General features: G+C 40.6%; 1 protein-coding gene and 1 long non-coding RNA gene across 3 annotated transcripts; one reads left to right on the top strand and one right to left on the bottom strand.

Annotated features, from left to right (window-relative positions):
* Nucleotides 1-3,771: 3,771 nt before the first annotated feature.
* On the bottom strand, nucleotides 3,772-7,114 carry RGS2 (regulator of G protein signaling 2). 2 transcript variants are annotated; one of them, XM_077887204.1, is made up of 5 exons: nucleotides 6,956-7,114; nucleotides 5,816-5,917; nucleotides 5,651-5,712; nucleotides 4,906-5,072; nucleotides 3,772-4,631 (listed from the first exon to the last, which is right to left on the bottom strand). In XM_077887204.1, exons 1-5 carry the CDS (start codon nucleotides 7,063-7,065, stop codon nucleotides 4,437-4,439), a joined length of 636 nt encoding a protein of 211 aa, XP_077743330.1. In that variant the 5' UTR covers nucleotides 7,066-7,114; the 3' UTR covers nucleotides 3,772-4,436. The 2 variants fall into 2 exon arrangements, with proteins under 2 accessions (XP_077743330.1, XP_077743331.1); XM_077887205.1 differs by lacking the exon at nucleotides 6,956-7,114 and adding an exon at nucleotides 6,809-6,943.
* Nucleotides 7,115-7,286: 172 nt separating this feature from the next.
* Nucleotides 7,287-8,779, top strand: LOC144307394 (uncharacterized). The gene is made up of 2 exons (XR_013374276.1): nucleotides 7,287-7,518; nucleotides 8,085-8,779. It is a non-coding gene; the product is annotated as an uncharacterized LOC144307394 (long non-coding RNA).
* Nucleotides 8,780-27,077: the final 18,298 nt, after the last annotated feature.

Genomic DNA, 27,077 nt, shown 5'->3' with positions numbered 1-27,077 from the left:
AGATATTTAATGGGTGCCTCTTGGAGGACAAGCTGTATGTCTTACATGTCTTTATATTTATTCCCTCTATGGCATAGACTAGCGTTCTGCATAGAGTAGGGGATGTATAATCTGCTATTGTCACACAGAATTATTTCCTGGGTGGCACTGTCCTGGTTTAGGGGAATGGTGTTTCTTGTCTGGGCTATTAGTGCAGTCTCCTAGCTCGTCTTCCTGCCTCCAGGGCATCCTCCAAATTGCCATCCAAGCTATTTTTATACATTTTAGTTGAGATTGGTATCTATTACCTCAGAATAAAATCCCAATCTTTAATATTCAAAGCCTCTATCACCTGGTGCTGGGTTACACTTCTATAGCCATACTGGGCCCCATCCTCCACACAGAGTATGGTCTGGTCGTGCTAGATCATGGCCCCAGGGGCCTAATATCAGGCCTCTGTTTAATTCGATCACCTTAGGCTAGAATATACCTCTTATGTTGTAGATGATTCTCTCTCTCTCTCTCTCTCTTTTTTTAACCCTTCAGGCCACAGGAGAAGCTCTTTTGGGCTCTTATTGTCACTTCAAGCAACTCCAAGCTACTCCTCAGCTACAATGCTGAAAAAAACCCTCATCTCCTTGCCATTAACAACAACATAAAAACTTGTTTTCCAAGGTTGTCAAAAGGCATCGAAGTCAGTACAGGGAAATCTCCGTGCAGGTCAAAGCTCACTGTTTAATAGTAGCAAAGTTCTCTGTAAGTCAGACTAACTTCTTTTTTTTATCTGTGATTGGGCTAACACGGAAAACAAAGTGAGAAATAGGGTAGTGCTTGGCACAGGCAGGGCTGTCCTAAAGTCCAAATGCACAGTGCACCCCCATCTGTAAGACAATCAGTGCCAGCACTGATCATTGTGGTAAATCAAACGAGTCTACCAAAGACCCATTTCCTATGAAATTTTGAGTGATCACTTTAAGCCATGTCATTGAAACTCATATGTTGCCTCCCTATGCTCACATGAAAATAATACACAATTCTATTTTTTTCAGTGTATGAGATTGCTATATTTTGAAATGCTCCTGAGCTTAAAATATATGAAAAAAATGAAATACTATTAAAATAATTAGACTGGGGATGCCTGGGTGGCTCAGTGGTTTAGAGCCTGCCCAGGGAGTGATCCATGGTCCTGGGATCAAGTCCCACATCGGGCTACCTTGCAGGGAGCCTGCTTCTCTCTGCTTATATCTCTGCCTCTCTCTCTGTGTGTCTTTCATGTATAAATATATAAAATTTTTTTAAAAAAATGATTAGACTGCGGATCCTAAATATATGAACTCTGAGAAACTAGAACATTAAGTAATATTTATTTGTGGAGGTATGTGGCTTCTAATCTTAAATCTGTTTCTGTTTGTTCCACACTAGAGAACATTGAAAAATACCACCTGATTAAAGCCTGTGCTTTTAGCAGCCCTGAAAAAGTCAAAACTCTTGTTTTTTGGTTACTATAATCTGGCTTCTCCTTCGATCAAAGGCCAAAAGTTACAGGGAACATGCTGAATAAGAGGTATTTATTTTTTGCCAAAAGGAAAACTCTACAGATATTTTCAGACATTTGAGCCTATGGGCCTTTTAAAACCTTGTACTTATTTCCTTGTGCATGTGTAGATACTTCTTATTTCACCAAAATTTGTTTACAAGACTTTTTAATACGCCTTCTTTTATTCAGCAATGATTTATATAGCTTCCACTGTGTGCCAGGCAAGGTGCTAGGTGTTGGGATTCAGGAATGAGCAGCAAAAGACACAGCCTTCAAATTGTGCTATCCACGATCTGGGGGAGAAGTCAGAATTATCAAATAATCATACAAATTACTGAGAATTTTATTAGCGCTCTAAATTAGAGAACCTGGTGCTATGAGAATGTCTAAAAAGGGATGTGACCTAGGTAAGGAGGTCAGGGAAAGCTTCCCCTGGGGAAGTGACAATTGCTTGGATCTATGAATGATGAGTAAAAGCTAAAATTGCATTCCACGCAGAGGGACTATTACGTGCAAAGGTTCTGTGGACCAGGGGCATACTTCCCACAACGGGAACGAAAGTAGGCCAGTGTGGCCAGCAGAGCTGGGAAAACAAGGTTGGAGTGGAAGGAGGAGTCAAGCCATGCAGGTGTTAGGCTATATAGGGGACTGCCTTTATTCTAATTGTTTGGAAAATCTGTCAATGGTTTATAAGCAATAAGAGACAAAATCACGCTTGTTTTGAAAGGATTCCCAGAGTTAAAAAGCAAGGGACACATAGAAGTAGGGGTAAGAATAAGGGGAGTAGAGACCATTTCCGTCACGCAGGCATCAGATGTTGGCATCTTTGATCGGGGTGGCTACAGAAAGTAGGCTAGAAATATATTTGAGCTAATATAAATAGGACTGGGTAGCTAATTGAATATATGGCATGACTCCTGGGTTTCTCTGTTGGCCAAAACCTTCCCAAATTAAGGCATATGCAGACCTGACATACTCATTCTCTTAAGAAATGTCTCTTTCAATAACCCTTCAGAATTCATTTATTCAAACACTGTTTATAGAGCACCTATTATGTATTATCCTGGCTGGTGGTGTTGCAGGAGTGGAAGAGGCAGTCTTTCATGGAGCTTTTGCCTGTTGACACCAGACACTTTGGGTAAAATGGAAATTAGTGCCAGCACAATGAAAACAGTATTTAAACTATGGGGTATGTGCGTGGGGGGGGGTAGTGGTGGAGGGGAGGTGATGGTGTTGTCAATTTTTCTTTTGGCAAATCAGAATGCTTTTTTTTTTTTTTTTTTTTTTAAGTGCTTTAAAGCCCCTTACTACCTCCCAGGCAGTGGGATAGACAGGAAGATGTACATTGAGGAACTGGGGAAGATGAGGACTCCCAAGGTCATAAAGCTATGAGAAATTATTGCTTAGGTTCAGGTCTTGCAAATCTGAGATGAAGGCTCTCTCTCTCCTTTCTAAAACTAAGACTATAATCAAGGAAGTTGGAAAAGAAGCCTACTGAAGAAGAGTATTCCTTTTCTAAATAACCGGTTTGAAAAAATAACAGATTCTAGTCCTTTCACCCTTGACTAGGAAAAGAGCACATTCCTCGATGAAGTTTAAGAACAAAGTGTGCTTCTTTTGCCTTCATCATAAGCTGACATAACATAGTCAGTTTCTTTATTGGCCAGAGGAAGCAGGAGAATCAGGAAAATTCTGATTTTTGTATTGATCACGGAGGTGAACAATTTCAGGTATGCATCTTGGAAGTTCATGCCAGTACCCTGTAGGGGAGCCTGGAACCAGGGGAAATAAAAAAGGCAGGCCTACATTCACCTTATTTGGTTTCTTTTTTCATTTGAGAAGCTGAGTTATGTGAACTATTCTGGTGCTTTGCCTCCATTACGTTATTTTACTTCTCAGCTAGTCTTTAGTAGATACCCACGAAGGGCTTTAAGGTCAGTGGTTTTTGTTTTCATTAACAACAAGCTTATATTAGAAAGTCTGATCCCAGGGTGGTTCTAAGGAGGCGGTCTGACTTTTCTTGGTCTACCTAATGTTTATTAGGTTTAAAAGAGACGTTAACTGCAGGGAAGACAAACTCCTATCACTTCTCATTTCTGAGCACTGTCAATGCTTACTCGACAGGCACATCACCTGGTGTACCTCTCCTTTACTGGAAAAAGGTTTCTCTTGTAGCTGCCATATTAACAGCACTCCTCCCCTCCCTCACAACCCACAACCCCCTCCCCCATGTCTGAACCGAATAGTCAATGACATTATTTATCAAAATAAATTTATTAAAAGTATTCAAAGACCACGTCGAAGTTTAGCTGCCTTCAGGACAGTTTTTGGCACTCATCATGAACAATGTAGTTTCCTACACAACAGCACTCGTTCTGTTCTAACACTTAACAATTCAAACAGACCATTTCAGTTTTAGTGTTACAGGAGACAACAGTACTGATGATCTGTAGTCGTATGAACTTCAACACCCTTGCACACAGTAAACATTTTAATATTACTTATTCTAAATAACTAAAACTAAAACCACTATGTGGTAATGGACTGAATTAGGGAAAGATATACAGCCAGCTAGCTAAGGCCACATAATCCCAGACCTATTGATTTTAAATGTGTTTGGACCAACAGTGTCACATCAGACCTTTGGGTCTCCCATTCCTGCCTTTCCAGTGTGAGTGAGACACACCACATTTGGACCACCTTCTCCCTGGGTTCTAGACAGAGCTATGGGAGCCGTCCCAACACAAGCTTCTCCTACACAGTCACCAGCTTCCTGATTCACTAACTCTGAATCAATAGTTCTGAGTGATGTTTCCTGAACACCCAGGCTAAATTCAAGGTCAGTCTTTTTGGAAGGTCGCAGCCTTTCCCCTTAGGAACAAAATGAAATGTCCTCCACTCTTGGGCTCCCCTTTTCGTCTCATGTAGCATGGGGCTCTGTGGCGATCTGTGGCTTTTTACACAAGTCCTGATAGAATTCTGACTCCAAGAAACGGGGATAAGAGTTGTTCTCCATCAAGCTGTAGACCCTTTTCTGGGCGGTTGTAAAGCAGCCACTTGTAGCTTCTTGTATGTTTTGGGCAATCAGAGTTTTGGTTTGAAAGTCTATGTTTATCTGAAATTATAAAAAAAAAGGGGTTTATTCCATATTCAAAGCTAGGGACTGATACCTATTTAATCGTTGAAAACAAGCAGCAAAAACTATAATGTGTGATGAGCTTCATTAGCCAAGTCATTGAAGAAATGAAATTAAGCGAATTAAAAACTAGAATTAGTTTCTTGAAACAATCTTGTCCCTCCCCCCTTTAATTTAATGTCTTTTTGTTTCATTTTGGTGCTAAGAATATTCAAAATATGCTGAATTGAAGTTCTTTTTTTGCCCCCCTTACCTCTTTAGGTGCTTCTTTTTCTATGAAATCAGTATATATTTTCCTTGCTTTGGAGGACAGCTTTTGGGGTGACTTGGTTTTTTTGAAGTCTTCGCAGGCCAGCCAGAACTCAATATTTTCTTCACAAAACTCAGATTTTAAAAAAGCCCTGAATGCAGCAAGACCATCTGGGGAGGAAGAAAGGGGGGGAAAAACATGCAGAATGTAAATTGGGTGACCAATTAATGCCTTAAAATTTTTCCAGAACTACCATTCTCCCATCCCTATATTTTATTATTTCTAAATGATGGCAATTTTCTATATTTCACTCAAACTTGTAACCCTCAGAATTTAGCCTTTTAAAGACTAAGATGCTAATAGGCAAAATGCATAAGCTGGCACACTGCTACAAAATATACTTAACTTTGCTTTTAATGCAAATATTTAGAGGGGAACCTAAATTCTCTGGGCTCCAAACCTCCTGGAAACCTTGTATGCAATGGAAAAAGCTGATTCAATTCAACCTTAAGGAAGAGCAACTGCCCCTACAATTTGGGCTACTTTTCCTTCCCTATCTACAGTGAAGAAACCATGTATTTCTATGGTTAAACAGGAAATAAAGGAGAAAAATAGGCATTAGATCTTTAGTGATTGCAAATTTGAATTCCCCTTGAGCAATCTGCTTTTCTGTTGTGAACACCTTTGTGGACTCTTGTGATATTTGTGATATCTTGTGAAATGGATCAAATTCAAAAGGTTAACTTACATTTACTGGCTAGCAGCTCATCAAACGCTTCTGACCACAGCTGTGCTTCCTCAGGAGAAGGCCTGCAAAAGAAGGTCTGCTCATTAGCTCGTGCACATCAGAATTCCTCTTTTCAGCTCAGCAGCTAGCTATTCATGTTCGCAAATACAAGATTTTTCAACTTACTTGATGAAGGTTTGCTGTTTGCTTTTCTTGCCATTTTTGGGCTTCCCAGGAGACGACGAATTTTGTAAGAAGTAGCTCAAACGGGTCTTCCAATCTTTTAATCTTAAAAAGAAAAGAAAAAAAAGATATTCACTAAGTGACAACGTTTGAAATTGCTGTGGCAGCTGAAGGCATTTTTACCAAATAAAGCCACCCAGTAGCAACAAGAATCTTCAAGTCAGTCTTACTCATTTTACATTTAAACCTAGCACCTACGTGCTTAACGCAATTAGTTTCATCCCTTCATCTGAGCAGAAGTACTACTCTCATAACCAAGGGTAAGTCTACCTAGGACATTTAAATGAATTTAGATGGCATATTTCAAAAAGACAGATGCAATTTCTGACCCACAAAAGACCGCAGTTTTTCTGCAGCCTTGATTACAATTCTGAGACATTTCACACTTGAAGAAACCTAACACTGGAACTGCTTGGAGCCAGTGGGTGTTCATTTCCCTCCTACCCTTAGAGCAAGAGGCTCTGGACCACTCCAGAAGCCATGAGGCAGGGGGTGTATGTGTGTCCGAGAGAGAGAGAGAGAGAGAGAGAGAGAGAGAGAGAGACTGAGTTCCCCTGCCCCAGCCCAACTACAACACTCATTTTAAGCAGATGATGCATAACGATGATTTGCTGCACAATCTTTAGTGGGTGAATTAAGCAATTCAGTCAAAAAAAAAAAAAGCGATTTTAAAACGAGTATGTTCACAACCAGCCAAAATATTCCAATCCGGAAGCTGTGCAAGCTGATCAGAACTTATAATGCAAGGCACCAGTGCTGGGGATGTGCTTCGGCCCCAGGATCCTCGGCTGCTACCTTAGACGCAGGGGCCACAAAGCCAACCTGCGAGGTCTTAGCCTCCTCATCCTCCTCACCACCACCGCCTCCCTATCTAACATGCTCTCAGTCCTAAACTACCCGAGGGTCCTTGGCTCACGCACGCAGATTGAACCTTACTTAGCTAACTGCCCTCTTCCACATTTTTGCTTTTCCCTGCAGAGGCGCGGGTTGCGGGTCGCAGGGTTTCCTAACGTCATCACGTTCGCAGCAAACCCGGAGCGCCAGGTGCGCAGCGCGGGGCGGGCGCCCGAGGGCCGTACTCACAGGGTCCGCTTCATCTTTTCCCGCTTCTCCTCGTGCTTGGGGCTGCTGCTCGAGCTCTTGTCCATGGATCCGCAGTCGTGCTGGACGGCCAGGAACATGGCACTTTGCATCGTCCACCGCCTGCCGGGGCCGCAGCTCTGCGCGGCGGGGCGCGGGCGCCGCCTTTATGGGCGGCGGCGGGGAGGGGGCGGGGCCTCCGCCGCCGGGCCCGCCCCCCGAGGGCACCGATTGGTCGGCTGCACCCGGGCGCGGGGGCGGGCGGCGCGGCCCGCGGCGGTCACGGGCGCCGCCGAAGGCTCTCGAAGCGAGGTGGGCTGACGTCCGGGGCTCGGGCTCCGGCTCCGGCTCCGGCTCGGTGCGCGCTCGGGCCCTCGCGGCGGCTCGCGGGGTTGCGTGTGGGATCGGACCGGGACGCCTCGCCGCCAGCCGCGCCCCCGCGACGGGACGACGGGACGACGGGACGACGGGACGACGGGAGGGGGCGCTCCCGGCCCTGGAGGGGTGCAGGCCCCGGCGGGGAGAGGCTGCTGGGAGCGGACCGGGGTGCAAGTGCTTTATTTTGAGTTAAGATGTTTTCCAACCCCCCGCCCTTGTTTTTTGGAGAGCGCGCCCTCTTCCCACGCCTCATTTCTTGCAAACAGGCCGCGGGGAGACCCTCCCCTCTTCCGCTGTGCGACTCGGTTGAGTTGGGAGGGGAGGAAAAGATGAAAGGGAGGAGCGGGGCGGGGGCGGGGGCGGGGGCGGGGGCGAGGGGGGTAGGGGCGGAGGGGGGCAGGGGGAGGGGGCGGGGGGCAGGGGCGGGGTGGCAGGGGAGTGGGGCAGGGTCAGGGTCAGGTGGGGGAAGGAGCAGGGGCGGGGGGGCCGGGGCGGGGGCGCAGGGACGGGGGTGGGGGTGGGGCAGGGGCGGGGGCAGCGACCCCCGCGCGGCCGGGGGGTGGGGTGGGGGGGGGCATCCCGGAACCCTGCGGGGACTGAACGGTAAGCAGGGAAGGAACCGGAGAAAGGGACTTTATCCGACGGCCGTGTTTTAAGAGGGTGTGCAGCCTTGCTCCCCGCAACCTGCGTGATTGGGTCTTCCCGTGGGGTTGCAAGCTCTTTCTCCGGAATCCTTGGTTGCTTCTCCTTCCAGGACAGAGAAGTCCCAGCTCTCCTCACGAGGAGACGGAGGGAAACACCAAGACGTGGAAACTGTGATGCGCCAGAGCCATCCTCGTCCTGGGAGTGCAAGGATGCAGGGTTTCCTCATGAGTCATTCTTGGCTGAGAATTTACCAGAACACTTAATAACTTGCAAAGTGGGGGAGGGAGGAGAAGAAGACGTGAAGGGTTTACTTGCATAATTTGGTGATTGTTCAAAAATCATCTGTGCGAAGGCCGGCTTTAAGTGTTTTTGAGTGGGAAGGACAAACGGAGAAGGTCCACAGTCGATGACCTCAACACAATTCACTCCTTGATTTCAGGTATCAGAGCCGTACAGTGGAATATTCAGATGGTTTCCCCATCAAGCATTTAAGTACAAAGTAAGACTCACAGCAAGGTATTGATTAGGCTACAGATACTCTCCGAGCTTTGCATTAGAACTGCCAAAAGGAAATTGGAGCTAGTTTAACTTCGTGCAGTGAGCAGCCAGTAGTTGACATGTAGGGTAAAATCTGCAATTACTACTAAAGAGAACAGCCATGTAGTTCATTATGGAAAGGAAAAAAAAAAAAACATTTGGATTTCAGTAATAAATACTTCAAGATGTGTTTGTGAAATGTAAGAATGCTGTTTTTCTCATGCATATACTCTGTCTCTACAAGAACCTTGCATAGTATTTCCATCAGTTTTCACGTTCTGATTATTCAATACTTACTAAATGCGTGTGATCCCTGGGTGGCGCAGCGGTTTGGTGCCTGCCTTTGGCCCAGGGCGCGATCCTGGAGACCCGGGATCGAATCCCACGTCGGGCTCCTGGTGCATGGAGCCTGCTTCTCCCTCGGCCTGTGTCTCTGCCTCTCTCTCTCTCTCTGTGACTATCATAAATAAATAAAAATTGAAAAAAAAAATAAAATAAATGCGTGTGATAATAGCCCCTCCCTTTTTTTGTTTTTTTGCCAGTATAAACCTTAATACATCATTCACTTAGAACCTTGGATGGTAGTATGCATCCATAGTGGAAGGTCCAAGAGTTCTCATTAAGAAGCAGCAAGGAGAGAGAGCTGGACCTGCGTCTGGAGACCTAATTAGAGTCTTGGCTTAACCAATAAATGCTAAGTAACTGTTGGGACGGTCTCATCACACCCCCTGGAGCCCCAGTTTCTCATTTGTGCTAAGACTAGTGTATCTTTTTTGCCAATCTTATTAGACATTATGTGACTCATGTGAGGGGCCTTTGTAAATTCTAAAGTACAGAGGTTTGGTATTGTAAATTCGCACATATGTGAAAAAGGAAATATAGCTATTCAAGGGAGAAAATCATTAAAGGTTTAACTCAGTTAATTAGGTTATAAATGTGCAAATATGATTAAAATATCAAAATGATGTGTCAGATTTGTAAAGGCTTAAGCTCATAATAAGATACTTAACAAAAGCTTTCTGGATAATAAGCAAATAAGGAAAACAGTTTGCCATTTAAACTTTTTCAGAGATCTCTAAGCCAGGGAAGTTAGATCATCTCAATATATTCACAAAAGTGAATATATATGTATCTGTGTAAACAACTGTTTAAATGTAGACTATTTTAGATGTTTCTGTGTTTAATGTAATTATTTGCTTTTTTTCATAAACCGTTTCTGATGGACAACTGATGGCAGCAAATTTAATTTTTTCCTGAAGATTATGAGGTCAGTTGATAAGTCACTGTGTAATGGTTGATCATTTCTGTGTGTAAAGTGATTTGAAGAGTTAGGGCAAGACCTGTTTCAGACTGATAAAACTTTTAGTCAAAAAATTGCCATGCTAATGTCATTTATAAGGGCTGCAGACATAGATTTAAAGCAAAAACTACAATGTTTGATGACTCCCCCCCCCCCCTTTTTTTTTGTTGCAAGTGGCTTTTAGGTAAATGGGATGGCTCAACATTAAGATGACACATATTTTCCATTCTGTGGTGGAGGGAGAAACAATGCAATAGGTTGTAAATATTGCACAGCAAAACCACAGTTTGGTTTGCTGGAGAATATACATTCTCAATGTTGAATCTACCGTGCCCTCTACTGGAGAGGTTCTCAGAAGCCATTAGTGGTGGAGGTGGTTCTCCAAGTGGTTCTTGAACTTTTTGTATTTAAAAAAAAAATTAAATTACGGAAGAAGGCAAACAAAAAAATACAAGTCTCTAACAATACCAAAAGTAGAATATGGAAAGGAAAAGTCTCCCTGCCACAATTCTCCCCTCTGTATGCTCTTGCCACTGTAAGCTGTTATTACTAAGAATTATTCTTATTAGCTAAACTTGTTTATACATAATAAGTTTCATACTTAGGCTTTAGAATTTAAGAACCAAGGGAAATGCTTAAAGAACACACAAGAATCATTCTGTGTATTACTCCATGCTTTGTTTTTTTTCAGTCAATAAAATATCTTAGTTCTTAAGTTTGTAAAAGCTATAAACCTGTTGCTTACCTCACAAAATCATAAATTGGTGGTAGGCTTAAAAGAAAGGGGGGATAAAAAACCCTAAGAAGTTAAGTGCTCTGTGGCAAAGGGTGTGATGAGTAATTGGAAAAAAAGGAAAGTTTTAATACTGTGATTGTTGAGAGTATTTAAGGAAGTAAGACACCTACCTGTCCTTTACTCTCCCTCCCTCCAACCGCCTCCCCCTTTCCTTCTTTCTTTTCTTTCTTTTCTTTTCTTTTCTTTTCTTTTCTTTTCTTTTCTTTTCTTTTCTTTTCTTTTCTTTTCTTTTCTTTCTTTTTTCTTTTTTTTTCTTTTCTTTCTTTTCTTTCTTTCTTTTTCTTTTGAGGGAGAGGAGTCTCATTTAACTTTAATTGGTGGAATTTTTTTTTTAACAGAATGAACACACGACCCCAAAAGATCCTATGCTTTTCTTCTTAATATGATCTGAGTTTTTAATGTCTTTCTTAGAATGCCGTTTGCATACCCAGAGGTGATAAGAGAGAAAGTTAGTGTTTCTGTTGGGAGTGAATCAGAATTCCAACATAATACTTGACATGTACTACCGAGGAGTAATTTTACCAATCTTTGCATTGGTAATTCCAGTTAGAGCACGTCTATGGTTCTGCCTTAAATTCATCCATGATGTGGGGTATGTCCTACTTCAGTGCAGGCAGGGCCTAATCAATTTGAGAACACTTTCCTCACTAAAGCAACTAGATGCTCTTTGAAAACCAGCATCATGATGTACTAGTCCCGCACCACCTCCAGATAAAAAATTCTAACATGTATTGAAATATCTCCAATAGGTTTCTATAGTTATTAGACATTATTCCTAATATATTAGGGCATAATTGCTAATATTAGGGCATTATTGCTAGTGTGTGCCCATAGCCACCGCTCTCTTCTGTGACCATACACTCCACAGAATCTCAAGGGACAGTTATGATTTAAATCCCTTCTTTTTTTTTTTTTTTAAATCCCTTCTTTATAGAATAAGTTACATAGCTAGTATATTGTTTATAAAGTGGGGAGAGCTAAGAGTTTATTTCCTGGCATTTCTTTTGCCTGGGATTTTAATTTCTGTGCACAGAATTTTGTCAAATCACTAGAGTGTCAAGTGACCTACTGACTACTTTTTGACATTTAGGATATTGGGTTCATAATATATAAGATTTCAAAGGTCTGTATATGATACCAATCACCGAGAGTCAGAGAGAGAGAGAAGGATTGCTCTTCATCTAAGACTGCATTGGTATTTCCAGGTTACGGACTATCCCTATGTAGAAAGTATTAATCCACTTTAGACTTTGGTTTTCAAAGATTTTTGATCCATGGACTACTTCATAAGAAGCTAAAAACTTGTGAAGTTTCTCTACAAAACACATTTTTGGAACAAAAATTCTCAAATCTTAATAAAATCAATTGGAAGAACAATGTTTTCAAAGAGATACCAGTAGGCCTTGATACATCTGTCATAAATATTGAAGTCTTAAATGCTGAGCTAATGGCACTAGACCTCAACATTCTTAGCTTCAAAAGACAAAATAATTTTGCTTTTCTTTTCATAAATTATCCCTTAGGAGAGCAGTGTGGTTGGAGGTTTTTTCCAAGCCTGGGATCCTTGTGTTTAGTTGCCAGTTCCTGGTATGATTTTAGTTATGACCTCAGGCAAGTTGCTTAGTCTTCTTGTGCCTAGGCTTCCTATCTTTAGGGTGGAAGTGATTATGGCAACCTCCCTTTGCAAGGAAGTTAAAACAGGGTGGGGAATGCCCTAAGTGATGTAGTGCAAAAGGCTGGCCTTCAGTATAACACGTTGTAGCAGGACTACTTCTTTTCTAGGGGACTTTTTCCTATCTTGTTGCTGCTTTGTTAGCACCCACTGTTTGATGCTGCTCCTAGGGTAGTATGTCTCCCACTAAAGCGGAAGGGTTGAATCCAGAGAAAGCCCTGAGTATCTCCTAATTCAAGGAGCACCAGGACAAGTTCCATCCTGCTTCTGTGGAGGCAGCACTGTGTTAAGGATCAGGGTGGCTTAATGGGGGAATCTTACCCCTGTGGTCTTCACCCTGGAAGAATTGCATCCTGGATCCTATACTATCATTGCCTGGTACTCCTTTCTTGGGGGTTTATTCATCCATTGGGTTCCCTGGTGGTCCCCTTGGGCTCTTCTAATGCCCTCTTGGGAACAACGGGGATGTAAGGTTACTGTTTCAAATGTTTTAAGTTCCTCCTCAAAAATGTTTCAGAAATGTCCAGCCCTTCACAGGCTAATCGTTTAATCTATTTTGGAAGAAGTCTTCACTATCTTTATAGGGTGAATAAACCTATGAACTATATGTCGGACATTTGATGAAAATTCTTTTCTTTTTTTTTCCTCAATGAAGTTTAGGAGGGAGAAAAGTTGCCTCTGATGTTTTTGTCTGTTCCTTTTTTTTTTTTTTTTTTAAAGAAATGTTTTATTTGACAGAGAGAAAAGGAGAGAGCCAGAGAGAGAGCGAGCTCAGGCATAAGTAGGGGAAGGGGGAGGGGGAGGGAGAAGCAGGATCCCCGCTTGACTTAGAGCTTGATCCCAGGACCCTGGCATCATGATCTGAACTGAAGGCAGATGTTTAACCAACTGAGCCACCCAGGTGCCCCTTGTCTGTTCCTTTCTAACTGCATTTCTCCCTCTTTCTGATTGTAGTGAAACTGTCTCATCCAGAGACTTACAGTCTTCCAGGTATTGATTATTTTATCACCTTTGGTTAATTTAGTGTACATTCGATGTCACGTTCTTTGAGACTTTTTAAGCAAGTTTAAGCCCAGTTAAGGCCAGCAAAATCAACTGGCCTGGCCCAAACTTGATCAGCCCTATCTACCCCAGCATCATCATTTTCTTCAAAACTGATTCATCTTCTTGGAAGTTTCCATTTCCCAATGGGTTTATTATATCCAGTTTCAAAGTTCCGTCATCTATGTTGTCTTCCTTATGACCAGCAGGATCTCTCTTTAGCAGTGATCTGGCTTTCTTAATCATTTAAAATTTGTCCTGTGTGTAGTAGAATGTTGTTTTTAAACCTTTTCCCCTGACTAATAAGTTTGCTCACTCTTTCTATCCTTTAGCTTCTTGTGAAAACAGTTTTGTTCCTACACAAAAATGGGAATTTTCATCTAAAGCATCTTTTTTGGTGCCGTCTGAAGTTGTTCTTCTCTTTTCTGATGTACTTTGAAGGGTATTTTGCTTGTAGCTTGAAATTGGATTTTTTAAAAAGATTTTATTTATGTATTCATGAAAGACACAGAGAGGCAGAGACACAGGCAGAGGGAGAAGCAGACTTCATGCAGGGAACCCGATGTGGGACTTGATCCCGGGACCCCAGGATCATGGCCCAGGCCAAAGACAGACACTAAACCTCTGAGCCATCCAGGCGTCCCAAGAAATTGGCTATGTTTTGCTGCATCTTCTAAATACTGAATATTTCTTATAATGTCAACTTGTTCTAAATGTTTGGATTTTTCTTTGCTAAGTCCTTTATTAAAACTCTGTATTTTAATCACATTTTTAAAAAGATTTTATTCATTTATTCATGAGAGACAGAGAGAGAGAGAGAGAGAGAGGCAGAGACACAGGCAGAGGGAGAAGCAGGCTCCATGTAGGGAGCCTGACGTGAGACTCGATCCCGGGTCTCCAGGATCACACCCTGGGCTGAAGGCAGCGCTGAACTGCTGAGCTGCCTGGGCTGCCCTAAAACTCTGTATTTTAAACCCAAGCAGAGAGATGGAGATTTCCAGCTCTTTATTTATGGCCTCCAGTCTGTGCCCAGGCCTGTCTAGTAGTAATGACCTCCAGCTTTTCTATTTCTGATAGTTTGCTCTTGAGTCCAGCTTCCATGAAAGTGGATTCAAGGTCTTAAAATTCTTCTCGAATTAGGTTAAACTTGTCAAAATTTTCTCACCTTTCCTCCAGAAGGGCAGAAACTTTGGTGGCGAGTTCTCTGTCTTTATTGCATAGGGTAGGCTTTTAATTGTCAAAACTCTGACTATGATTGCAAATAACACCATCTCTCGTGGTAGTTGGTGGGGATTGGGGTTTGGTTTAAGGTTCTCTGGCAGGGCTGCCACTGGCTGCACAGTGTCTCGAGAGCCAGTACAGACAGAGCATCATGGCCATGCGCAGACTTACCCAGATCTAGGGTATTCTGAGCCACTTCAGGTTGGCAAACTCTTGACTAAACTTTTCACGCTGGGGCCCCAGAGGCCTTCTTTACTCATACAGGTTACAGAAAGCTTCCTACTCTTAAAGCCCCTCTGTGTCTGGCTGACTGTGAATGTATCTGGGAAGAAGTGGGGCAGAGATCATGGAGGCCACTGCCAAGGATTCAACTTACTTCACAAACTTCGCCTTTAAAAAACAAGGAAGAAAAAAAATAAAAATAAAATAAAGAACAAGGAAGGAATAAGTGGAATTTAAGATGTTTTCACCTCTCAAGAATGTGCAGTCCAACTCTGAGTGAGGAAAACATGATTTTTTTCAGATTCTTCTTGCCTGTGGTAAAACATCTCATGACACAGAGACCCTTTGGTGTGCTTCTGTTCAGGATGATCATATCTGGAGGTATTAGAAACTGGATGCAGCTACTCCTAGAGGCATATCCATAGGCTATCAGGTATCCAGACCTTGACTGGCTCAGTTAACAGCTCAATCTTATTGACAAGTCTGCAGATTGGCTGGGCGTCCAGTGGTTTTGTCTGGGTAGACGTCTCCGCTGACTTGGCTAAGCTTAGTCATGCATCGTGGAGTAGGCTGGGGATTGGCCAATCTGGGCTAGGCCCGGCTGCATGGCTCTGTAGGCCTTGGCTGGGCTCCCTCATGTGTCCTGAGGTCAGCCGGGTGTCAGCTGATAGAGGCTGGTGGAACTCTATGTTTGACTGTGGGAAAGCCCAGTCTTTTCCTTCCATGGTAATGGTAGAGCACAAGACAGCCATTGAAATGCAGGTTTAAAAGTTCACTTTGACTATGAAATATCGACATCTCATTTAGTGGTCTTTTCTCTTCATGAAGTCATGATCCTGAGGGAGACCGTAGATCTTCTGGAATTGGGATGGAGAGTGGGCATCAATCTAGTTTACCCCTTTCTTCTGTTTCTATGGCTTGGTTCGTCAGCCACTGTCTACCTGGTGCACGTGAGTTGACAGAGATGACCTCCTCCTGCAGTGAACGTCACCTCAGAGATGGCTAGAATGTTCTCAAATTACTGACCAGGGGAGGAGGAACTCTTCACAGCACATGCTGTCCAATGGAATAACAACAGCTTGAACGTCCAAGATGCTGATTCAGCAGAACCAAATGCTGTGTTACTGCAATATTCTGGGAAAGTCTGTATTTATAGGCTTTCATTTCCTGCTCTGAAGAGCAGGAAATACGTGAATACAATTCGTATCCTGAACCTGATGGGGCTCAAGCTAGCATAAAAACTTTATCTTTTGCGGGATAGAGATAATATTTTTCTGAGAGAACTTTTTTTTTTTAATCAATCGTAGAGTTTCCTTAAAAGAATAAATCAACATCAATGTCAAGGTACAAGGAATGCTACAGTGAGTCATTCCTCCTATTAGCTTCCTGAAAGGAGATGAGCCTTTAATTCTTGTCCTGAAATAAAAGCAGAAATTAAGAGCTCCAGAATTTCAGTCAACATGACATTTTTTTTTTTTTTTTTTAATCTTCTCTTTTCCAGCTCCTGGAGACCCTGGCTTTCCTGTCTGTTGGGGAACACCATGGTTTGTTGGGCTCATGAGTGACTGTAATAAAATCTAGGGAGCAGCTGGAGGAAGTTGTCCCTGTTTTGTGAAATTGTTACCAGGCTTGAGTATCCCCTTTTCCTTTAAATATAAAGTACTTTTGTCATATAAAGAGGTCTCCTTAACCGACTGTTTTTTTGATTTGACAGAGAAGTTTTTAAGAACTTCAGGAAAGGAGAAAGTGTGTTGGGAATCTGTGTGTGTTGGGGGAGGCAGAAGGGAGGTAGGTGATGATAGCTATGAGAAGTGAGAAAACTTCTCGAGGACATGAGTTTAGGGTGGTCCAGAGAACGTTACCCATAGGTCTCCCGGATCTAAGCCAGGAATCTTTATGGAGATAGCAGATTTACTTTCTCTTTGGGAAGAGGTTGTTTTTCTTGCTCCTTTGAAGCATCTGTTCATTTGTCCCTTGAGTCTTGAAATTCCTTAGCTTCCCTTTGCTCTGCACGCTCACCGTAGGCACCCATTCCCGTGTAATCAAATGTGATCCACGTGCTGATTAATCTCAGTGCTGTTCTCTCTCCTCATCTCAGACCCTTAGAGCTAATTGTTCACTAGCTTGATTCACTTAGATGACTCAGACAAACTTGTTAAAAATAACGTTTCCCATCTTTGAACCTAAACCTGTTTCTTCGCCTTCGTTTTCTATCCCAGGGGATGGCACCACCATCCACTCAGTTGCTTATGACAAAACATGGGGTTGAAGGGAGTGGTCACCTTTGAATTCCACCCTCTCTCAGTCCTGTATTGAATCCATCCTGCCTATTAATTTTACAACTGAAATGTATCTTGGAACTGAACTATAAACTTCTCTTCACTCCCACTTCCACTTTCCTTATTACCTCTCTGTCTTATGGATCCAAGCAAAGCCTCTAATGGATTTCTCCTCTGCAATCCATCCTTTTCAATAATTTATCTGCTTTTCAGTTAAGATGATTTTACTAAAACCCTTGTCTGATCATTATTGCCTTCCTGATTAAAACCATTAATGGCTTTCTGTCACCTTTAAGATATGTTCCAGATTCAAATTGACCTCGAAGATCCTTTTTCTTGGCTCCTGAATGCCTTTCCAGCCTTATATTACCATTGCCTTGTTTTTTAGGCTGTTATTCTACTGCTTTTTTTTTTTTTTTTGAAGTTCCTCCTACAGACCATGCTTCCTCTTTCCTTTGTCCCTTTGCTCATGCTGTTCCCTCTACTTGGATCTTTTTTCATTCTTCCCACTCTTCATCTGACTATTTTTCGTATTATTCATACTTCCTCAGGTATTGCTTAAATGAACTTCCTTTCTGGGATACCACCTACACACTTTTCCTTCCCCCCCATTAACAGATCCGGGTGAGGTGCTCCTCCTAAGTGCTCCCCCAGCATCTATTAATTTACTTACTCCAGTGAAATATAATAATAATTCTTATCAGTATTTCCCATGAGATGCGTCTTCTCTTTCTTGTTTTTGTTCTGGTTCTGGTTCCGATTCCTGTTACTGTTCTTATTCTTGTCCTTCTCAGCCTTCTTCTTCTTCTTTAAATTACTGTATCTTGGAATATAGAGGGTAATCAATATTTGTCGAGGAAATGGATGGATGGAAGCATGAATGAATACAGGAATGAATGATTACTTTTCCAGGGATTCTACCATCTGTTATCAGCATGGCTTCTGTCAGTGATTCATATTTCTTGATACCTAGAGTTAGATTCTCATTGTTAACCTTATGAAATAGCTTCCATATAACATTGCATTTTGCTGTATTTATAAATTAATTTTCTTTCTGTTGGAATTTCTTGTTTGCTATTTATGAGATAATCGTAGTTTTAAAAAATCTGCCTTTTACCTATTGTAAATATAATCCTTTTTTTGTAAAATGACTTACCAAAGATCTAAATTGGGGGAAAATTGACAAGGCACTGATATATGATGTGTTCATTTAAAACATTATGGAATTTGGATGATCTCACATTTCCTCTAATAAAGATATTTAAAGAACCCTCCACAGGATTTAAAAAAAAAACACATGATATTATCATTTGTTCTCATTTTACTAACTATTCCAATATGTACTTGAATGAAGCCACTTACATATCATTATTTTTTATTGAAGTATAATTGACATACAATATTCTATTTGCTTCATGGGTACAACATAGTGATTTGACATTTGTATACATTGCAAACTAATCATTGCAATACGTCTAGTTTCCATTTTTTGTTGTTGAATTGTTTATGTTCTTCATATATTTTGGATATTAACTGCTTATTGGAAATATAATTTGCAAATATCTTCTCCCATGTATCTATTATTTATTTAAATATATATTGCCTTAATTAGACAATTTAATAATAAATCAAATCTAATATAAAAGTAGCTTGTTTCTGAGACTTTTTGGGAATTTCCATTTTGGACCATTATGTAATAGGTTGCCTCTTTTTGTTTCTATCAGGCAAATGGACAAAACATTGCTTAATGATTTTAAATCCCATAATAATAGAAAATCATTTTCTTCATAGTTTCATTGTTTTTAAGCTCTGAATTTCTGTTCACACGCAGACACTCTTGCATTATTTGGATCATAATGTTCAAATTTAATATAACATTGTAATATATAACATATAACAGACATAATGATCAGTGTAGGTAATTTCCTCAGGCTTCAGAAGAGGGAAACAAACAGGAAAGCCTTATTAAGAGTATGGTCAGGTGGGTAGCACTTGAAGCACTTAAGAAAGATTTCTGGGTTTCTGCTTTTACAATCACGTCTTGAGCCTATGCATTTACCTTCCCTACTTCTCCACAGTCCATCAACAGAACCAAAAATGAGAAAAAAAATGTATGACAATTTGAGGATAGAGTGGTGAATAATAGCCACTTGGCTTTTTCTACCTTGGTGGTATTTATTCACATCGTGGAATTTCACATTTGTGGCAGTGTTACTGACCTGTTAGCACACAGAATGTGAGGAACCAGGAGCCTCCATGTTGAAAGTCTGAGAACTAGCTGAAAGCTGAAGTAGAACATCCAGCGCTTGATTTTGAATATTAAACTCTTCTGCCTTTTGTTTTGAGTTGGTTATCTGTATGTCTGGCTTTATTTCTACTTGCTTTCATGAGATAAGAACTATAATCACTCACCTTTGTTGCCATCTAGTACAGACTTATCCATAAAGCAAGTGCTAAAAAAATACTGTTTAATTGTATCTAATCAAAGAAGCTGTGGTATAAGTGACAAGTTACTGGTCTTGGGGACACGGATTTGGTTTCAAGGCCAGACTGCCAATGATTAACCACTTTTGTCAGGTTACTTCCTTCATGACTCAGCTAGGACATCCCCTTGGGGAGCCTCCTTGACGCCCACTCTAGCTTGCATTCTGGAGGAGCTTACTCAATGTGTTCCCACAACTCTGTGTTTCCCCCTTTTGGGGCATTTAGCATTCTTGTGTGCTCCTCTCTGAGGTAGTGAGTGCTTGAGTAGCCTTGATTTTCATTTGGAAAATGAGAATCTTGATAATATTGAGGTTTCTAAGACTCTTCCTTAAAAAAAAAAAAAAAATGTCCGGTCCTGCCTCCTTTAATGATAATAGCAATATGTCTTATTTACAGAGTATCAGTTATACATGCCAAACACTGACCAGGCACTATACACATATTAGCATTATCTCTTATCCTTATACTCCTATGAGATAGGAGTTAGTATTCCCATTTCATAGATGTTTGTGAAGAAATTGCTTCAAATCAATATCAACCAAGACTGGCAGAGCTGGGATTTGAATTCCAATTCTTTCCACTTAGAATTCTAAATCTTTCCAATATAGAATTGATGTTTCTATGGGAAGTTCGGTTTGGATTGTCATGGACAGGTCTCATCATTGATATCCTGGCTATGTAGTTCCGGTCTGTAAAAGGTTGACCTTGAAAGGTGAGCTAGGAAAACCCAGCCTCTGAGCTTCCGATACATTACTTGACACATGTTAATTGCATGCTCCATATAATTGTTGAATAATGAATTAGTTACTGAATGGAAAGCCCATGGACGGTATTAGTAACTTATGTGATAAACCAAAAGACTATGTGTGATTGAAGAGCTTTTAAACACCCACAACTTCAGTTCAGTTGACAGACAAACACTCCTGGGAAGGTAAAACTGGAATTTGGTTCTCATTTAGTAGGTGAAATATGAAACTGGCTAGTCATCCAGGGATCTTATTAAAAATACAAATTTCAAGATTTCATGTCCAGAGTTTGTTATACTCTCCTCTTCTGAATGTGGCATAAAATGCTTCACAATTATGGAATGTTAAACATACTTCACGTGTTACTGAGGATTTTTTTTTTTTTTACGTGAAGGTTGGAGAAAGTATCCTTTGAGATCTATTCAATCTCAAGGAACAGAACAGTTCAGAGACTCAGTTAAATCAGAAAAGAAAGAAGCTCTTTCATTAGGTGAAGGGAGTGTTTCTTTTGTCAGTATCTTCTCAGCTCGAGTCCAGTTGATTATAATTTAAGGGATAGATTGTTTTGTTGTTTCAGGGTTGAGACATCCTTCAGTTCCCTCAGGTGACAGGGTATTGTCAGGATGTCCTCATAAAGTCTGAAAGCAGAGCCAGGAAACAGGGCAAGGCTGCAGTGTTCAGAATCAGCGAAGGAGTGAAGAGTGATTCTACTCGCTTGTCAGGCTTATGACTCAGCACCTCTTATTTCGCCTCCGTCTATAGATTTCTTCCTTCTCCATCATTGATTTATTCTTCTGTCTCTTCTTGTTTCTGCCTAATGGCTTCTGCTTACTGTCTTCTACCTTTAAAAAATGCAAATAAGCAACATTGATTGGAGCTTACTCTGTGCCAAGAATATCATTTTTATCCTCACAGCAACCTTTCGAGTGGCCTCCTTTATCTGGTCCTTCATTATCCTGGTTTCCACACTGAGTGCTCAGGGATGCAGAAGCCATCCAAATAGGGAAGCATCCATTTAATAGATTGAGAGCAAACACATTTTCTACTCACAACCCCCTCCCTGCTTACCAACAGTCCTGGTAATTAGCTGTCACTACCTATAGTGCAAGTATAATGCAAAGCTTACCAGCAAAATTTGCAAAAGATGCAGGATTTCCTATTAATTTCCGGTTAATACGAAAGCCTTTGGGAAATGAGAGACTGAGACTATGGCCAGTTAACAGAGAGAGAAAATTGACAAGGTCTATGTTAACTTTGCTATTGAGAACTTTGCTGTCAGCTATTCCGAGATACATCTTGAAAATCTTTGGTATGTGCGCTATTATGTAATTGAGTGTGGGCATTAACACAGGCCAGATTTTTATCCTCTTCTAGTCCCTCAGGCTTTTGTGGAAATAAGAATTAGGCTCCTGGAACATAATGCTAGTGATTTTGGACTGATATATACTCATGAGGTTAGGAAAATATAAATAGCTATTTGGAGTCTTTAAAAACTGAAAGTCATCTATGATTTATAAATGATAGAGGCTGTGATGAATTTTTTTTGAAAGATTTATTTATTGAGAGGGAGAGAGAGGGAGAAAGTGTGCATGAGCAAACAGGGGGAGGGGCGGAGGGAGAGGGAGAGAGGAACATAAGCAGATTCCTGGCTGAGCATGGAGCCCAATACAGGGCTCGATCCCAGAACCCTGAGATCATGACCTGAGCCGAAATCAAGAGTTGGACACTCAACCGACTGAACCCCCCAGGTACCCCTGTGATGAATTCTTAATAGGCCCCAATAATCTCTTTAGTTTTCACTTTAAAGTCCTGCTAATAGCATTTTAGTGTTAAATAGGATTTTTTCAATTTGAGAGTATTTTTCACACGCATTATCTCATTTCATGGTTATAAAGCTTTGTGAAGTAGAAAAGGGAAATAGCATTACTCTGTTTTAAAGGTGAGAATACTGGTATTAGTCTGATGTCAAGTAGTTACTGACAGTTTAGTACTAGACTAATTTTCCTGGCTCCTGGTGCAGTAGAAACTCCTCAAAACAAAAAGGGAGACGAAGGAACAGATGAAGAAAAGAAGGAAGAGCGATACTTAACAATCACAAAATACCAACCATGGGCTTAATCTATGTTAGAAAGTCAATTTTCAATTATTTTGCATAATGTATTCTCAGAATAGATTCTTTAAATTCATCTTATCATTCCCAGTATGAGGAAGATCAATACCATCTCTATTTTATGAATGAAGAAGTTATAGAAAATCAAATAATGTAGACACACTGGGAAAATCAGTTGGAAAATTAAATGGAATAGTCCTGTGTCCAAAATCAGGCAATTACTAGAATCATTAACAAAAGTAGAATTACTCAGACTATTTACCCCCTTTACCCAGGGAAGCTTTTAATTTTTTTTTCCCGATTTTCATATCATTTTCAGAAATCTTTTTATTGTAATTTTTTTCTTTTAAAAATCAGTTAACTATGATAAATCACATAGATCAGTCTAGTTTTTATACTTTTCTCTTTGGGAAAAATAATACTTAGTTCTAAGCATTTATTTAAAAAAATAACTTAAAAGCAAAACAATACAACACTTTCCAGGAGAGACTTCATCTTGGGAATTAATAGCTGGTCATGTACTCATTGCTTCTTATGTTCAAAATCAGTGATATATTTTACTTGTAGTCCTACTTTGGGCTCCAGGATTTTTTTGTGTGGGAAAGAACAAGGATACAATTTTTGTGGGTCTTTATACTTCTGACTGTTGCCTGTTACTAGAATTTACATTTAAGTATTTAGAAAAGAGTGGTTTCTGCAGGTTTGTTACTGGTAATAACTATAAGTAACATTTGGTTCTGTTGCCGGCAATTATTTGTGTGGAAAAGTCCTGAAAAGTTTGGACTGATGTTATCCTGTTACCCAGTTCACATTTAAACTGAATTTATTGACTGAAAAATTTAGTTTATGAACCTCTTTTAGTAAGTTCCTGAAATAAATTAAAGCTTTTTTTAGACACATGTCCTTGCTCTGAGTGCTTATCAGAATGGCATTTTTTGTGACTCCCAATACATTACATTTTTCTGATTTTCCTGACTGGATAAATAAAAAAAAAGATTCAGGATGAAGGGGGGAAAATGTCTCTGAAGGCAGTTGTATCTAATTCTAAGGTATAGCAAAAAGATGTCAAAATACCATTTCTGGCTTTAAAACAGAAAAATATCTCTGACTTTCTAAGACCTTATCAGTGCACGGGAAGAGTTTCTTTGGGACTTACGTTCCCATTTTGTGGAGAACAGCACATGCAGTAAAAAATTCCATTCCACCAAACAGGACGTAAGGGGTTTGATTTCCTTCCAAATTATTTTCTTTTCCCTCTCCTTGAAATTACTAATGGTAATATTGTATGTAGGTAATGGTCTAGTGGGGCTGGCAATACCCGGGGGGCGGGGGGGGGTAGGAAGAGTTTAGGAGAGACACTGGAAGACTCTAAAAACTCACAGTGACATTTTTTTTGATTGTTAAATTCTAAAATTCATTCATACTTAAGAGATAAGAACAGCTGTATCACTTTAAAGAACTGATTCTCAGTTGAGGTTGATTCTGTGCCCAGGGGATATTTGGCAATGCCTGAGCACATTTTTGATTGGCTTAACTGTTCTTAACTGTTCTTTGCTGTTCTTCCTTCCCAAAGCCCTGCTAGTACCCTACCCTGCCCTACCCTCAACCAAACCTCTTCCCATTTAAGTCTTACTGCAGTGAACTATGTCAAAACCATGGAACAAAATCTTGTCATGCATTGCAAAGGTAAATATTAGCAGGAAACACAGGAGGGTGTGTGGGTGTGTGTGTGTGTGTTATGGCAGTAGTGGGTAGAGGCCAGTGATGCTGCTAAACATCCTACAGGGTACAGGACAATGCTTCAACAAAGAACTGTCTGGTTTAAAACGTCTCAACAGGGCTGACGATGCGAAATTGTGTTTTTAAATACAACTGGCTTTCCAGGTAGCGAATCTTGACTAAAAGGATTGAAGGTGTTTATATATCATTTAAAAAAAAAATGTGCTGATTAGAATAACCCAATTTAGAACATTTCAGGAAAAAAATTGTAGAAAAATATAAAGACAAAGTTTGGCAATAATTATCCACGCACTGCTCAGAGGAACTTGCGCTCATTCATTCAACAAATATTATGAAGTATCAAGAGCAAGCCAGATCATGTTCTAGGTGTTCAACATGAATTATGGAACAATCTGGTGATTCTTTTCTTATTAAGGAGATGGACCCATAAGGCTCTTAGATCCAATGTCATCAAACATTCAAATCATAAAATTAACTTCCGTGTCCCCTCACGAGGCTCATCTGAAAATTTTGTTTCTGTGGAGCATGCATCCAAAGGAAGTATATTGTTTAGACCAACTGACAACTACATTCCTTGTGTAAAGTTGTCCATTGACATTAGTCACTTGTAGGCCTGGTTTACATAAATTAGCATCCTTGAGTTTTATCATTTTGGGACATCGATGAGCTTGTTTCTGGGTCCTATGTGAGTGTCAGAGCAATTTACTGTAACACTGTGGCCCTGAATGGATGGCCATCTTATTTTTTCTAGGTCCTTACTCTTTCTCAATACATACTTTAATTGAACTTATAACAGTAAATTATTTATTTTTAAGGGAAAAGAAAATTGATTAAAACATTAAACGTTCTTGGTGCTTACAACTCTCTTTATTGAGATGTTGTTAGTGCTATTTTTTGTTGTTGTTGATTGAGATTGGTGTAGACCACTGTAATCATGAACTCAATAATTTTTTTGAACTCAATAATTTTTATATAAAGAGATGTTAACCAGCTCCAAATAATGCCTTTTAATTGAACTCTTGCAGCATTTATTGTTGTAATACTTTTGAGCACTCTCAGTTTGACTTTTACTGCCATTTAAATTTATTTGTATTCGTTACAACCCAAATAGCATGTACAATCTGAAGGTGTGAACAAGAGCCTGTAACTTCTTGGAAGCTTGGAGGTACCTTATATGGTCTGTGTACTCCTGGTATTATTATTAGTCGATATTGCCTACTGTTTACCCAGCATGCTCGAGGCATCAAGGGTTTTGTAGCAATTCTCTTGTAAGTAGTGTGCATTCAGATTTATTACATGTTTTGGAGACCATATAAGTGAAATGACCCAGAGTAGAGTTCAAAAAATGCTCATATTATTTACTATAAAATGAATATGACTCCAAATCTCTGTTTTGCAATCTGTGGCTCCCCATTTTTTTTCTTTTTCATCTCCAGATATCCTCATGGACCCCAGGGTTACATACGTCTGATGATGTTGTCCCAAGTCTCTATCTCCTAAAAATCGGGAGTATCCTGAATGACATCTTTCTGAGCATTATTGCAGATGTTGCTGCTCAGAGTGTCCCTTCTGAAACCTTGATGGTCTGGGCGGATGGAACAGATCCCTTTCACTTACATGGATGCCAACCCACACGGCTGTTCTTCAGGGGCTGAATCAGGGCTAAAAGTCACCAGCCATAATCTGTGCTCAGCATCTGTACTTTCTTATTAGTTTCCCATAAAAAAGGAAGACAACCTTACCTAAATAATCACTGTTGTGAGACTCCAGCACCCAATTTAGTAGTCCACAGGACTACTCAAGAACTCAAGTTCTTGCCCCACTGGCTATGACACTAGAAATAGCCTTTTGGGGTGAGTTTTGTTTGCCTTTCTCTGGTGTTCCTACATTAGAGGCAGAGATATTTACTACACCTCCTACCATCAACCAAGACCTGGAAAAGTTGGCACTTTCTAGCTTTTTTCATCCCAGTGCACTTTGTTCTAGGAAAAACTCATCTTGTTTGTTATTTTTCCTTTGGAAAGGGTCTGAAAAAAAGAAAACATGCTCTCTGTTGCCTTTCAAATTTAGCTAGTTTGTAAGGGTAAGAGCTGACTTCACTGCATGTGGGTCTCACATACTATCCGATGAGACCAAGGAAGTAACTAGAAGTACAAAGTGAAGCTCTACCAAGCCCATCCTGGCTTTTTTTTTTTTTTTTTTAAGATTTTATTTATTTATTCATGAGAGAGACGAGAGAGAGGCAGAGACATAGGCAGAGGGAGAAGCAGGCTCCCTGTGGGAGGCCTGATAGAGAGCTCGATCCTAGGACCCTGGGATCATGAGCTGTGCCAAAGGCAGACACTGAACCACTGAGCCACCCAGGTGCCCCCCCATCTGGCGTGTTTTAATGTAATTGTTAGTAAGCCTTGGTTTTAAAGCAAAAATAAATCTGGGACAAATACTAAAGTGAATAGAGCATCAGGACAATAGAAACAAAACTGGACCAGACAGGCAAACTGGGATGTGAACTTATTCTGAGAAAAGTCTTGATCACAACTAGGAAAGAAAAAGAAGGTCAGTATTATTGAAATATATTGAGCAATGGGGGAGAGTTGTTGGGATATCACATAGATAGAGATGAGATGGTACAAGGGTCTCTAGGGCATGCTGGAAGTTTTAAATTTTATTTTAGGTGTAATGGAAATTTATTGGAGGAATTTATCACGTTCAGGGAAGCAACGTGATCTGATTTGCATTTTTAAAAACCCATTCTTGTTTTTGTTTAGAATGTAGAATTTTTAGTGTAAGAATGATGGGTGGGCAAGCAAGATAATATTTTAGTAGTATGAGTGAAAGATGATGGCTTGGACCACTATGATAAAGAATGGAAAGAAATGGTTAGGGCTAGGATGTATTTTTAAAGTCAAAATTTCTGATAGATTTAATTTGGTGTATGAAGGGGGAAAGAAGAA

Source organism: Canis aureus, chromosome 38 (assembly GCF_053574225.1).
Source record: "Canis aureus isolate CA01 chromosome 38, VMU_Caureus_v.1.0, whole genome shotgun sequence".
NCBI classification, from domain to species: Eukaryota; Metazoa; Chordata; class Mammalia; order Carnivora; family Canidae; genus Canis; species Canis aureus.
The sequence above is the reverse complement of the archived record's forward strand: the minus strand, read 5'-3'. Positions and strand labels throughout refer to the sequence as shown.

What these genes read in the sequence shown, in the direction of transcription:
- RGS2 (XM_077887204.1), bottom strand. Translation starts at nt 7,065, where the DNA reads ATGCAAAGTGCCATGTTCCTGGCCGTCCAGCACGACTGCGGATCCATG. An exon ending in GAAAAGATGAAGCGGACCCT is followed by an intron (nt 5,918 to 6,955) that starts GTGAGTACGGCC and finishes TTTCTTTTTAAG; the next exon opens with ATTAAAAGATTGGAAGACCC. An exon ending in AAAAAGAAGCACCTAAAGAG is followed by an intron (nt 4,632 to 4,905) that starts GTAAGGGGGGCA and finishes TTATAATTTCAG; the next exon opens with ATAAACATAGACTTTCAAAC.